Here is a 13,981-nt window from a genome sequence, read left to right as displayed (position 1 = left end):
TAACACATAGGATGGACTTTTTTTATTTATTTTTAACAATAATGTCTAATAGTGTATTATTGTATTACATTCCTCTGTTTTTTTATTTTTGACCTTTTCTGGTTTCATTGTATGTAATGGCAGAGATTAGGGATTAATAAAGTACAACCATAACCACAATCATATGAACAGAAATATATTTTTCGATTTAAAGCTTTCGTGACTGCAGGGATTCATCTTCTTGGTTCTTTTGGTAAAGTCACGTAGTTGGGAAGTAATAAAATAATAAAAATAAAACATAATAAAATAATTCTCACGACGTTTCGGCCACAACGCAAGCAGCCACTTTTCACCTGAGGACGGCTGCTTGCGTTGTGGCCGAAACGTCGTGAGAATTATTTTATTATGTTTTATTTTTATTATTTTATTATTTCCCTTCTACGTGACTTTACCGAAAGAACCAAGAAGAGAAATATATATTATAATTACGGCCTTGGTTCGAGGTGAGCAGCTCCATCATGAAGATTCTGAATTCCTGGCAGCAGCGGAGACGCCCACGTGGCCTCAAGGTGGCACCTCGCGCCGTGGTGATGTCACCGCCACGTGACGAATCGTCGTGTGGGCGGGGGTTGGTGGCGGGGGGGGGGTCACGTGACGACGAGGATCGCAAGATAATAACTTCGGATTTGAAGCTTTCGTGACTGCAACGATTCATATTCTTGGGTTTTTTCGGTAAAGTCACGTAGGTAAAAAATTTAATTATTTTACTTTTTATTAATTTTAATTGTATTTTTTTACCTACGTGACTTTACCGAAAAAACCCAAGAATATAAGATCTTCGTTTTATTTGTATATATATTTATACGTTTTTTTTTTTACATTTCCTATACTTTGCACCTCTTGCAGGTTTTTAACTCCTTTATATTAAGTTCGCTTGCTTGCGTGCGTGCTTGCTTGCTTACGACCGTGCAAATCTTTCGGTCGTTTTTTAACCCACTTCCCGTGATCCAATCGAGCTGACATTTTGCACACAGACTCGTTGTGCGAGACAATTAATGTTCGTGAAATATTTTTTCCAAAATTTTACACTGTTTAGGGAAAACAAATTAAATATTTAATTACCAATTGCTTAATACTGGCAGACAATCATCTGACCCATAGGTGGCAGCCATCTCAAGCCAGAGGACGAGAGGACTCTAGCCGCCACGCATATAAAGGATTTATAGTGAAAAACTTTGTTTTTACGGGTTATACTTATTTTTCTATTCTTGTAACGGTCTGACCTGCCACCTACTGGGCATCTGTGAAAAAGCTTTATAGCTCATCGGATTACCCCTGTGCTGTGGTTCTTCACCTGGAATGCACGCAGACCCCTGCGAGACATGGGCAGAGGTTTTTTTTTAAGAAGGTAAATCATCTCAAAACACGTCAGTTACAACTTAGTTTCAACGAACCCGATGTAATTATTAACATTATACATTTTTTTTGTTTTGTTTAAACGATTGAGAACCAAAGGGGTGCAAGGCTGCAGTAAATGTTAATGATGACTGGGGTTTCAATAAAGAATTGTGATTCTGATTTCTTGATGCCCGATTACGATCCCACCTCCCCCTGCCCCCTTCCCCCTCCCCCTGTCCCTTGCTCCTCCTCCTGCCCCTCCCCCTGTCCCCTTGCCCCTCCTCCTGCCCCCCCCCCTCGCCCTGCCCCTCCCCCTGTCCCTTGCCCCTCCTCCTGCCCCCCCCTCGCCCTGCCCCTCCCCCTGTCCCTTGCCCCTCCTCCTGCCCCCCCCTCGCCCTGCCCCTCCTCCTGTCCCTTCCCCCTCCTCCTGCCCCCCCCCTCGCCCTGCCCCTCCCCCTGTCCCTTCCCCCTCCTCCTGCCCCCCCCTCGCCCTGCCCCTCCCCCTGTCCCTTCCCCCTCCTCCTGCCCCCCCCCCTCGCCCTGCCCCTCCCCCTGTCCCTTCCCCCTCCTCCTGCCCCCCCCTCGCCCTGCCCCTCCCCCTGTCCCTTCCCCCTCCTCCTGCCCCCCCCCCTCGCCCTGCCCCTCCCCCTGTCCCTTGCCCCTCCTCCTGCCCCCCCCTCGCCCTGCCCCTCCTCCTGTCCCTTCCCCCTCCTCCTGCCCCCCCCTCGCCCTGCCCCTCCCCCTGTCCCTTCCCCCTCCTCCTGCCCCCCCCCTCGCCCTGCCCCTCCCCCTGTCCCTTCCCCCTCCTCCTGCCCCCCCCCTCGCCCTGCCCCTCCCCCTGTCCCTTGCCCCTCCTCCTGCCCCCCCCCCTCGCCCTGCCCCTCCCCCTGTCCCTTGCCCCTCCTCCTGCCCCCCCCCTCGCCCTGCCCCTCCCCCTGTCCCTTGCCCCTCCTCCTGCCCCCCCCCCTCGCCCTGCCCCTCCCCCTGTCCCTTCCCCCTCCTCCTGCCCCCCCCTCGCCCTGCCCCTCCCCCTGTCCCTTCCCCCTCCTCCTGCCCCTCCCCCTGTCCCTACCCCCTCGCCCTGCCCCTCCCCCTGTCCCTTGCTCCTCCTCCTGCCCCCCCCTCGCCCTACCCCTTACCCCCCTCCCCCCCCCAACACCGCTTTTAAAATCCATAGACCGGATAAGCGCATACCCGCCCAGGCTCGCGAGCAACGCCGTCGCCCCCAATTGGCTCAGGGGTCGAGGGGGCGGTCACGTGCTGCCGGCGGGGGGGGGGGGGCGTGGCGCTGACTCCTATGCCGATGCGCTATAGGGAAATGAAAGCGCGAGTTGACCGGGCGTAGTAGGAGGAAGAGGTGAAAAAAGGAGGAGGATTGGAATCAAGAAGAAGAAGAATAAGAGGAGGAGGAAGAAGAGGAGGAGGAGGGTGGAGAGTGAACGGTCTCCTTGTCATGGTGACGAGGAGACAATGGGGAATCTGTTTGGCAAGAAGCGCAGGGCGCCGTCGCGAGTCACCGAGCAAGACCGGGCGGTGCTGGTGAGTGGTGGTGGTGGTCGTGGTTGTTGGTGGTGGTGGTGTTGATGATGATGAGGGTGTGGTGGTGGTAATGATGGTGAGTGGTGGTGGTTGTTGTTGTTGGTGGTGGTAACGGTGGTGTTGGTGGTGATGGTGAGTGGTGGTGGTGGTTGTTGTTGGTGGTGGTGGTGTTGATGATGAGGGTGTGGTGGTGGTAATGGTGGTGATGATGGTGAGTGGTGGTGGTGGTCGTGGTTGTTGTTGGTGGTGGTGTTGATGATGATGAGGGTGTGGTGGTGGTAATGATGGTGAGTGGTGGTGGTTGTTGTTGGTGGTGGTGGTAACGGTGGTGGTGGTGGTAATGGTGGTGATGATGGTGAGTGGTGGTGGTGGTTGTTGTTGGTGGTGGTGTTGATGATGAGGGTGTGGTGGTGGTGGTAATGGTAGTGGTGGTAATGACATGGTGAGTGGTTGTTGGTGGTGGTGATGGTGGTGTTGATGATGATGACGCTGTGGTGGTGGTGGTAATGGTGGTGATGATGGTGTTTGTAGTGGTGGTAATGACATGGTGGTAATGACATGGTGAGTGGTTGTTGGTGGTGATATGGTGGGTGGTTGTTGGTGGTGATGGTGTTGGTGTTGTTGATGATGACGCTGTGGTAGTGGTGGTAATGGTAGCGGTGGTAATGACATGGTGGGTGGTTGTTGGTGGTGGTGGTGTTGTTGATGATGACGCTGTCGTAGTGGTGGTAATGGTGGTGGTGATGATGATGGTGTTTGTAGTGATTGTGAGTGGTTGTGTGGTTATGATGGTGTTTGTGGTGATGCCACGATTGTAGTGGTGGTTATGATGGTGGTGGTGGTGGTAATGGCATGATGGATGATCGTGGCTATGATGGTGGTAGTGGTGATTAATTTGTGTTGGTAGTGGTGGTTATGATTGGTGTTTGTGGTGGTGGTGTTGACATGATGGGTGGTCGTGGTAGTGGTAATGATGGTGTAGGTAGTGGTGGTGGTGACTGTGGTAGTGGTGGTTATGATGATGATGGTGGTGGTGGTGTTGACATGATGGGTGGTCGAGGTAGTGGTGATGATGGTGGTTGTAGGTAGTAGTGGTGGTTATGATGATGATGGTGTTGACATGATGGGTGGTCGTGGTAGTGGTGATGATGGTGGTTGTAGGTAGTGGTGGTGGTGACTTTGTGGTAGTGGTGGTTATGATGATGATGGTGTTGACATGATGGGTGGTCGTGGTACTGGTGATGATGGTGGTTGTAGGTAGTGGTGGTGGTGACTGTGGTAGTGGTGGTTATGATGACGGTGTTGGTGGTGGTGATGACAAGATGGGTGGTCGTGGTGCTGACAATGATGGTGTTTGTAGGTAGTGTTGTTGGTGACTTTGTGGTAGTGGTGGTTATGACGGTGGTGGTGGTGTTGACATGATGGGTGGCGAGGGTTCTGTGCCGCGTTGTGGACAGCCTGCGGCTTGCGTGGTAAACCCCCCTTACAAAAAAGTGGCCTTAAAATGTACAAACATAGGCAACATCTCGGGCAGGTGGCTCATGGACTCTGAAGAAGGGCCATAGCCCGAAACATCGCCTGTCCTTTCTGTATGTACGTCCAGCATCGTTCACCGCACGTAGCCGACCGTGCTCATCGTGCCAACCGATCATCACGGTCGCGCTACGCACGGCGCGAAAGAAGTTCAACACAGAGTTGCATCCAGAGCGGGCTGAGGGAGACTTCTGACACGTGGTGTACCCCTGCTGCCGCCCCCCCCCCCTACCCCCATTCCCGCGTGCGAGTGCAGCAGTTGAAGCAGCAGCGCGACAAGCTGCGCCAGTACCAGAAGCGGATTGCCCTGCAGCTGGAGAAGGAGCGCGAGCTGGCGCGCAAGCTGCTCCGGGACGGCAAGAAAGAGTGAGCGGAGGCGGCGGTGGGGGGGGCGGTGCGGTGTGTGAGGTGGTTGTGCAGTGGTGGAGGAGTGGTGCGGGTGCGCGGTGATGGAGCGCTGTGGTGCGGTGCGTGAGGTGACGTGGTGGCGTGCTGTCGGGTGGACTTGCGGTGGAGTGGAGTGGTGATGGAGCGCTGTGGTGCAGTTTGTGAGGTGGCGTGGTGGTGTGCTGTCGGGTGGAATGGCGGTGGAGTGGCGTGGTGATGGAGCGCTGTGGTGCTGTGTGTGTGCTGGCGTGGTGGTGTGCTGTCGGGTGGACTGGCGGTGGAGTGGCGTGGTGTGGTGATGGAGCGCTGTGGTGCGGTGTGTGTGGTGGCGTGGTGGTGTGCTGTCAGGTGGACTGGCGGTGGAGTGGCGTGGTGTGGTGATGGAGCGCTGTGGTGCTGTGTGTGAGGTGGCGTGGTGGTGGACTGGCGTGGTGATGGAGCGCTGTGGTGAGGTGGTGTGGTGGCGTGCTGTCGGGTGGACTGGCGGTGGAGTGGAGTGGTGATGGAGCGCTGTGGTGTGGTGGTGTGGTGGCGTGCTGTCGGGTGGACTGGCGTGGTGTGGCGATGGAGTGTCTTGGTGTGTAAGCGTGGAGCGGTGTTTAGATGTGGGGTGGTGTGTAGACATGGAGTGGCGTGGTCTGGTGATGGAGTGCTGTGTTGTGTGGGCATGGAGTGGTGTGTAGACGTAGCGTGGTTGTGTAGCCGAGGAGTGGTGTGCTGTGGAGTGTAGAGGCCGACCGAAACTGAATTTCTGGTTTCGGCCGAAACCGAAAGTAAAAAATTGACTTTCGGCCGAAACCGAAAGGTAACTTTTTGGCTTCGGCCGAAACAAAACTATGCCGAAAGAGGCCATTTGCCAACTTTCGGCGCCGAAAACGAAACCTAATTTCGGTCGGCCTCTAATTGTCAGACTTCGAATCTCGGTATGAACACGCGTGTAGACTGAAGCAAACGCAACACATCAAGCCAAGGCGGGCAGGCGGCTGGGAACAGACAACAGAGGCACTTTGTTGTCGTCCCGCCAAAGAGGCTCCACCCACGGATGGAGATGCAGGCTGCCGTCTGTTGACCGGTCGTATATACATTAGCAGACCGTGGTTGCGGCTGTAACCTCGCTCCCAAGCTGCTGCTGCTGCTGCTGCTGATGTGTGTGTGTGTTTGCAGCCTATCGCATAGGATTGCCTAGCGCCGACTGACCGGCCGATAGGCAGAGTGATAGACGTAACATTGGCGTTATATTCTAAAAATAGATCTTCGGTTGATGAATGACGACCGAAACCAGACCGAAAGTAAAAAATGGACTTTCGGCCGGAACCGAAAGTAAAAAAATCAAAAGTATGCCGAAAGAGGCCATTTGCCAACTTTAATGCGCTGAAACCGAATTTCGGTATGCCTCTAGTGGAGTGGCATGGTGTGGAGTGGCTTGTAGGAAAGGAGTGTAGTGGTGGTGTGACACGGGGTGTGTAGGCACGCTGCAGACGTGGTGTAATCTAGTCTGGCGCGGTGCTGGGAGATTCTTATAGAACCGGATTGAATTCACTGCCCGACGAAGCTCCCAGTACGTGGCGAGAACCCTGTGAAACACCGTGGCGAACGACACGCGACAACACGTCGGAAGGACGACGTGAAAATGTGCACAGCGCAACCTTAGAATGCGCGTCAAATTGTGGGGGTGGCGAGACCACAATCGCTCCTCTTGCATCGGTGCGTACTACGTCACGGTCTGCCCTTACCCTGTGCCTCGCTCCTCAACAGCAAAGCGATGCTTCTGCTCAAGAAGAAAAGATATCAGGAGCAACTCTTGGAGAAAACCGACACACAGATCGGAAATCTGGAGCACATGGTAAGGGTTTGGCAGAGCCCGCCGCCGGCATCGCACACGAACTGTGACCCTTAGTACAGCAATCCCCCCACTATAAGTTGCCACATTGTGTGTTCTAATAGGGTTTTTCTCCTTTTTTCTGGCAACAAAATTGATACCTTTTGCAAGGAATCATGCTTACATTAACCAAAGGAGGTCCCGTGATGTAGCGGCTCACCCCGAGCTCTCATTATTCTGATAGTGCATTGTCTTTGAACTGTGCGCCTTTTGGCGTCATCTGGTCGAACACCATATGAGACTAGGCTCTAAAGAAAGCTGTCTCTGGTGTGGACCAATCAGTTTCAAGGACAATGCATAAATTATCAGAGTATTGTTTTTTGTTTGCATTTCACTGCAAGTATTGTGGTTAATGTAAACATTATTTCTTGCAAAAGGTATCAGCTTTGTTGCCAGAAAAAAAGAGGAAAAACCCTATTAGTATATTTTGATACTGGCAAAGGAGGTCCCATGACACTGTGTGTTGTTTCAGGTATATATACATTGCTGATTAATTGAAGAGCACGTTTCCTTACGTGTGTCATTTTTCGCGTATGCGTTGTGCTGCTCCCCGTCCTCCTCGCCTTCCCACACCGGAGCTCCTCCTCTCTGCTGCTGCTGCTCATCTTGAGCCGTGCCCTCTGTCTTGAGAACTTCCGTTTCTCGGCAATCCCTCATTCCCTTTCGCTCGTCCCTCACCACAGGTCCAGGACATCGAGTTTGCCCAAATCGAGGCCAAGGTCATCGAGGGACTCAAGGTCGGGAACGAGTGCCTGAAGAAGATGCACGAGGTGAGCCGTGGCGTGAGAGGGGTAGCGCCCTCTTCTTATTCACTCCTCCTCTTCACTGCCCCTCTTCACTCCTCCGCCCAGTGGCGAGGGCCCCTCGGTTCAAGGGTGGCCGTCTTCACTTAGAGAAAAAAAACGTCCCTCGCGATTTGTGCCTGTGCAGCACTGCTGGCACAGCAGCACCACCACCGAATCGCTTGTTTAATCCCGTAGTTATCGACTGAGTTGTTGACTCGTGTGTTGAGGCTTGAAAGACCGAAAGAGCCCAAAGCTCAAATCGTGGAGAAGTATCACCACAGCGACGATAACGAGTGTGACGACAAACGGTGGCAGTGACGACAATAACGATGATGAGTGTGCGGTCCCTCCCATACGCCTGCATCACAACCCCCACAGATGATGTCGATCGAGGAAGTGGAGAGGATAATGGATGAGACGCAAGACTCCATCGACTATCAGCGGGTGAGCGAACAAACTGCGGCGTTTCGCATTCCCATCGGCACTTTTGCAAAACCGACGGCGCATCCGCGACACCGTCCCGTGTCGTAAAATCGGCAACGTGGCCTCGCGTCCCGCACTCCCGTGCTCGATGACGATGTTATTTTCTCGCTGGCTCGCGCGCGAGCGTTCCTGTCGGGGTCGGCTGACCGCGGCGACCGCCGTGTCCCGCTGCGATGTTCTTCCCAGCAAATCGACGACTTGCTGGCCGGCGGTCTCTCCGACGAGGACGAAGAGGCGGTGCTCGCCGAGCTGGACGAGATCACGAAGGTGCCACGTGCCGCCGCAATCGCCCCCCCCCCCCCTCGCTGGCTGGCTCGCTCACTCGCTCGCTCGCTCACTCACTCACTCGCTCACTCGCTCACTCACTCGCTCGCTCGCTCACTCAGCCGTTCGTGTACCGACTCTCGCACACACCCAAGTCACTTGCCGCCTCAATCACTCACACGCGCTGTCCCGCTCGCTCACCTTGCTCGCACACGCGATCGCTTGCTCACTCGTTGGCATGCTCGCTCGTTCGCCGGCTACCTCGTTCACTCACTTTGGCCATCACTCAACTGGCTACCTCATTTACACACTCATATCCTCACCGACACTCGCTCACCCTCTTGCTCACTCGTCGTTGTCGCATTCCCACTCGGGTCACCGCTCGCTCACTCGACCCACCACACGCACACATGTGTGGTCAATCAACATCTCACGCAGCTATAAGAATAGGTTTTACTCTTTCTGGCATTAAACAGGTGTTGAAATGTTACAAACACCAAACAGAAACCTTTTGCAAGGAATCGTGTCTGCATGACCACACGTACTTGCAGCGAGCACGCACCGACGTTAATCCTCGCCTGCTAATTAACTCGCCCGCCAGCGACACGCCAGTACGACCCGCTCGCCCGCTCTCACCCTCGCTCCTCTCGCCCTGTTGACGATGCGGTCGGCAGGACGCGGAACAGCAGCTGCCAGACGTGCCGGATGAGGAGCTACCTACAGACGAGGAGAGGGAAGGTGCGTGGCAGACGCTGCGCCAGCGCACACGGGCGTGCAGCTACTCGCGCGAGCGCCTACCCTCGTGTCACGTTGTAGAATGCACGCATTCCTATGCACGTGCCACAGACGTACTTACACATGCGCGTGCGCACGCAACGGCCGCCGTTCGCCATCCATGTGGCGTTTTACGTCACCAATGCGGCGCTTGCACCAGGCCAAGTGCGACTTGAGGCCGCTACGAGAAGTGTCAGTGCTGGGCCACGTGCCAACCACGCTCCGCCACGGGGTGTACACTTGACGGACATGCATGACGATAATGATGATTGTGGAGGATTGCAACGTGCCGCTTTTGCGTGCGCATTTGCGAATGCGCCTGTGCGTGCTGTCGCCTATATATTCTGGCCGGGCCTGTGTGCTAGCCACTCAGCCCCCCGCCCCCCCTCGCCCCCCACAACAGTCTACACGGCACTAGCGTTGTCTCTGTGCGTGCTCTCTCGATTCTCTGTCGTCCCCAACAGCGAGACGGGGGGAGCGAGCGAAAGCCAAGGGCAAGGCGGCGGCGGCGGCGAGCGACTCATCGAGGCGAGAGGAGGCAATGGTGGCATCGTGACCCAACGCTCGTTAAGGGGTTGGAGGGGCTATGGGGGGGGCTAAGTGGGGGGGGGGGGCTGTGTGTGGGACGGAGTGAGAGTGGGGGGCTAGGGGGGGTGGGGGGCCTGTGTGTGGGACAGAATGAGAGTGTTTTATAGGCAGCGATAAGGGCCATTGTGCCAGCCACGGTGTGATACGCGAGTGAACTGCTGTGCGCGTGTTCATTATTTCGTTGTCAGAGCGCCACCGGGGGTTTAATTTCCCACCCGATGCTTTCCAGAGCGCTGCAAGGCTTGGCTTGGAGTCTGGATTATTTTGCGTAAGGCACTACCACCAGACTATACGTTACGCCTATCTGTAATACTCCTTCATTGCCCTATAATCCTATGAACAGCTTTTTATAAACCTGATCACAGCCCACGTTTGTATAGGACTATAGGGGACACTAATATAAGATTATTATTGTACCCTTTATCACGATAATCGGACCGATATTGGGCGCCAAAATGATTCTCGGAACGGCGTTCTGGATTGTTCCGGCAGAACGTAATCTCCGTGTGTACATGCACATGCCTTTTTTCGTCAATCCACTGCTGGATGAGGGCCCCCGCTCCCCACGCCGTGTGGGTCGTGGGGTTTACGCGACCATACTTCACCACGCCGGTCAGTGCGGGCTGTGGTGAAGGTGCGTGGCATCGGCGTGGGAGCAGAGCAGTACGGTTCTGCACTGCCCTCTGCTGCCCACAGCGTGGCGCGTCGTGGCGATCACCCGCCACCCACGCGCTGCCCAGGCTCAAACCTTGCTTGGCTTCGAAGAGCCGACGGGTTTTCGGGCGCAAACCGGGTGACTTTGATCAGATGCCAGTTAGCATCTGCGTCAGCATGGCGCCTAAACTCTGCCCCTGTGACCAAAAACAAATGTACAATCTTGCAGTTCTTCCTCTCCGAAAGGCCCCCATCGTTCTCCCGAACAAAGTGCTACCGTCATCGCGAGGTGGGAAGATGTGCCGTCTCGCGCCGGAACCCTGTTGGCGGAGCGTGGCCGATTCCCGGCCTGACGTCGCTGCCGGAGGGAGGGGGCTTCCCACAACGCAGACTGAGATACGGTTTCATGATGCGGGTTTTTTTTTTGTTAGATCGCGTAAATATATAAATGTGTCATTAAACCTGCCACCACCCGACACAGCCAGGGTTGTCGTTCATGTGTTGCTTTCTCTCTTTCACCGCAGACCTGGGTTACAACAAGTTCTCAGTTGATTTTGTAATTATACTGGTAGGAACCTCCTGGTTACACCAGCCCACAGGGGATTATTGTGTTTGTCGTGCAGGGAGGGGCTGGGTGGGGAGGGGTGGGGCTGGGTGGGGAGAGGCTGGTCACCCCGTGGTGCCCTTATAAAACTCAACGTTTATCCTACTCACGCCGGCTTGTGCCCGCCCTCACAGTCGGGCATATTTGCGGAATACACCACGCCGCCGTTGACCCTGGCCATTGACCGAGCAACCCAACGTTCCTACCAGCTCCCTCCGCATGAATGTGTTTTTGTTTAACCAGGGTGAGAATTCGTGTGAGACCAGGATATAGAGTCATAGAGTCACATTTGCAAGAGCGACCTTGGTCACCAATTGTACAAAAACACAACGAACGGGGGGGAGGAGGGGGACAGAATTACAATAAAAAACGTGCACCATTTACAAACAAATGTACCGCCCGTCACGATGTCATTGTTGAGCCAGCTGCCAAACTGTGCACCACAAAGCAATTTTTTATCCAGCGGTTGTCAACATTTTTTTGGTATGGCGGGGGGCTCCCCCTTATCCCCCGCCCCCCTCTCCGTGTGCTGGCCTCCACCCACCCGCCGGAGAGAGAGACAGAGAGAGAGAGACTTTTGACTTTTAAACAACTTTTATTGCTGCCAGCAGCAACAGCACTGGTGGCGATTCCGATATGAAATTCACGGTCACCAGCAAACAAATAAACGCTATAAATCCACGCGCTGTGGCGATAAATGCACCGCGCACAACAAAGGAAGAAAAGTCACGTGGTGGTGGTCATTGCCGACGCCAGAGAGACAGAGAGAGAGACAAAGAGAGAGACAAAGAGAGAGACAAAGAGAGAGACAGAGAGAGAGACAGAGAGAGACGGAGGGCGATCGCAAGTCCTGGCCACCTCCAGTCGACGCAATGTTCGGCGTGCGGCGCGTCACGTGGTGTATCATCTGGCTGCGTCGTGGCACCAACATTTCCCCGCGCCTCCGAAATTTCTCCTGCACGGTGCCCATGCCTGCGCCGTACTTCTGAACAAGAAGAAGAAGAAAAACAGACGACGTTTCTTGCGCCCACCGGCTGAGGAAGCGCGCAGTTCTTGGCAAGGCAGCGATTTCGCTAGAGGGCGGTACACACTCGCTTCGCAGCGGCGTCCCGACAACACGCTGGGCTAATTCAGAGAACGGAGAGGGGGGGGGTGTGGGCCAGAGGTCGCAAACGGGTTTTGATTCCTTACCCGTACCCGGCCGCGCCAGGGTCGCTAACCGTACCCTAAATTTCGATTTAAAGCTTTCGTGACTGCAGGGATTCATCTTCTTGGTTCTTTCGGTAAAGTCACGTAGAAGGGAAACAATAAAATAATAAAAATAAAACATAATAAAATTATTATAAATTTTATTATAAACATAATAAAATTATTTTGTTTATAATAAAATTTATAATAATTTTATTATGTAAAATTATTATAAATTTTATTATAAACATAATAAAATTATTATGTTTATAATAAAATTTATAATAATTTTATTATGTTGTATTTTTAAAATTATTATGTTTAAAATTATTAAAAATTATTATGTAAAATTATTATGTTTTATTTTTATTATTTTATTACTTCCCTTCTACGTGACTTTACCGAAAGAACCAAGAAGATGAACCGTACCCTACCCGAAATGAGTGACAAACAGTTACTCACCAGTGACTCACGGCCTACCCGTACCCGTACCCGGCCGCACCAGGGTCGCAAACCGGTACCCGTACCCGGCCGGGTACAGGTAGCCGGGTATCGGGTAGGGTACGGGTATCGGGTACCCGATTGCGGCCTCTGGTGTGGGCCCTTGCCCCGCGCCTCCGATCAGAACACGGTTGGCTACGTACGGTGCGAAAGAATTTCAAAACCTTGGATTGCGAGTAACTTGGTCTGCGAGTGTTTTGCAAGACGAGCAAAATGTTTTAAATATTAATTTGATAAACGAGCGAGGTCTTGCAATACGAGTAGCGCGTGTATACGCTTTGTCTGCCGAGCGTCACGTGATCACAACTGATATACGAGTGCTTTGCATTACACAAACACGAATTATGCTCGCAATCCAAGGTTGTACTGTACATACAAAAACGACTTTTTTTATCTTCTGTTACCAGGTCACACGCGTTTACATTGTTTCGGGATTATTCAGAGACGGGGTGGGTGAGGGACTTCCCCCCCCCCCGCACCTTCAATTTGCACGGTTGGCTACTACGTACGGTGCGAAAGAAGTTGAAGCATACACACGTGTCTTTAGTTTACAAACCCCCATTGTTTGATTTACCAAAAAAAACGATAGCCCTGCTTATTTGTCGTGTGACCGACGGTAACGTTTCGGAATAATTTTGTCACCGTTGAAAATAAAATTAACCCGTAAAAACAAAGTTTTTCACTCTAAATCCTTTATATGCGTGGCGGCTAGAGTCCTCTCGTCCTCTGGCTTGAGATGGCTGCCACATATGGGTCAGATGATTGTCTGCCAGCATTAAGCAATTGGTAATTAAATATTTTTAAAGAATTCCCGAAACAGTGTAAAATTTTGAAAAAAAATTTTCACGAAAATTAATTGTCACGCACAACGAGTCTGTGTGGAAAATGTCAGCTCGATTGGATCACGGGAAGTGGGTTAAAAAACGATCGAAAGATTTGCACGGTCGTAAGCAAGCAAGCACGCAAGCAAGCAAGCAAGTGAACTTAATATAAAGGATTTAAAAAGCTGAGAAACTTCCTCGAACCACCGCCACCACCCCACCCGTGTCACCCGTGTCACAGCTGCTCCTGCCGCAAGGAGACCCGTGCGTTTTGGGTTGCGTCTGTCAGCCCACATTTCGGGCCGAACGTCGCCGCGACAACTCTGCTGCCTCCCCGAGTCGAGAGCCACCATGCCTGCGTGCCTGCCTGCCTGTGCCGGATGATCCTAGTAGCACAAGTAGCTACATATGTAGGAGCTACTACATATGTAGTAGCTACGGGCCCCGCACTTTCAAGGGCCCCGCGCTAAATGCTTTCAAGCTCTCAATTCCAGTTCAGTGATTCTGCACTTGCTCTATTACTCTAGTACTATACCGCCTTCAACTTTTATGAGCGACTGGGTGTTTAAGTTGAACGATTTGTCGTATTATTTGGCCGTATAGC

General features: G+C 53.1%; 1 protein-coding gene across 1 annotated transcript; it reads left to right on the top strand.

Moving 5' to 3' along the window:
- Window positions 1–2,716: 2,716 nt before the first annotated feature.
- On the top strand, window positions 2,717–9,636 carry LOC133346549 (charged multivesicular body protein 6-like). The gene is made up of 8 exons (XM_061558197.1): window positions 2,717–2,916; window positions 4,706–4,815; window positions 6,592–6,679; window positions 7,399–7,485; window positions 7,879–7,944; window positions 8,170–8,250; window positions 8,922–8,985; window positions 9,486–9,636. The coding sequence occupies exons 1-8, from the start codon at window positions 2,848–2,850 to the stop codon at window positions 9,575–9,577; spliced, it is 657 nt and encodes a 218-aa protein (XP_061414181.1). The 5' UTR covers window positions 2,717–2,847; the 3' UTR covers window positions 9,578–9,636.
- The last annotated feature ends 4,345 nt before the right edge of the window (window positions 9,637–13,981 follow it).

This window comes from Lethenteron reissneri, chromosome 3 (genome assembly GCF_015708825.2).
Source record: "Lethenteron reissneri isolate LAM-NWPU_2019-01 chromosome 3, ASM1570882v1, whole genome shotgun sequence".
Taxonomy (NCBI): Eukaryota; Metazoa; Chordata; class Hyperoartia; order Petromyzontiformes; family Petromyzontidae; genus Lethenteron; species Lethenteron reissneri.
This window is presented reverse-complemented; position numbering and strand designations above follow the sequence as displayed.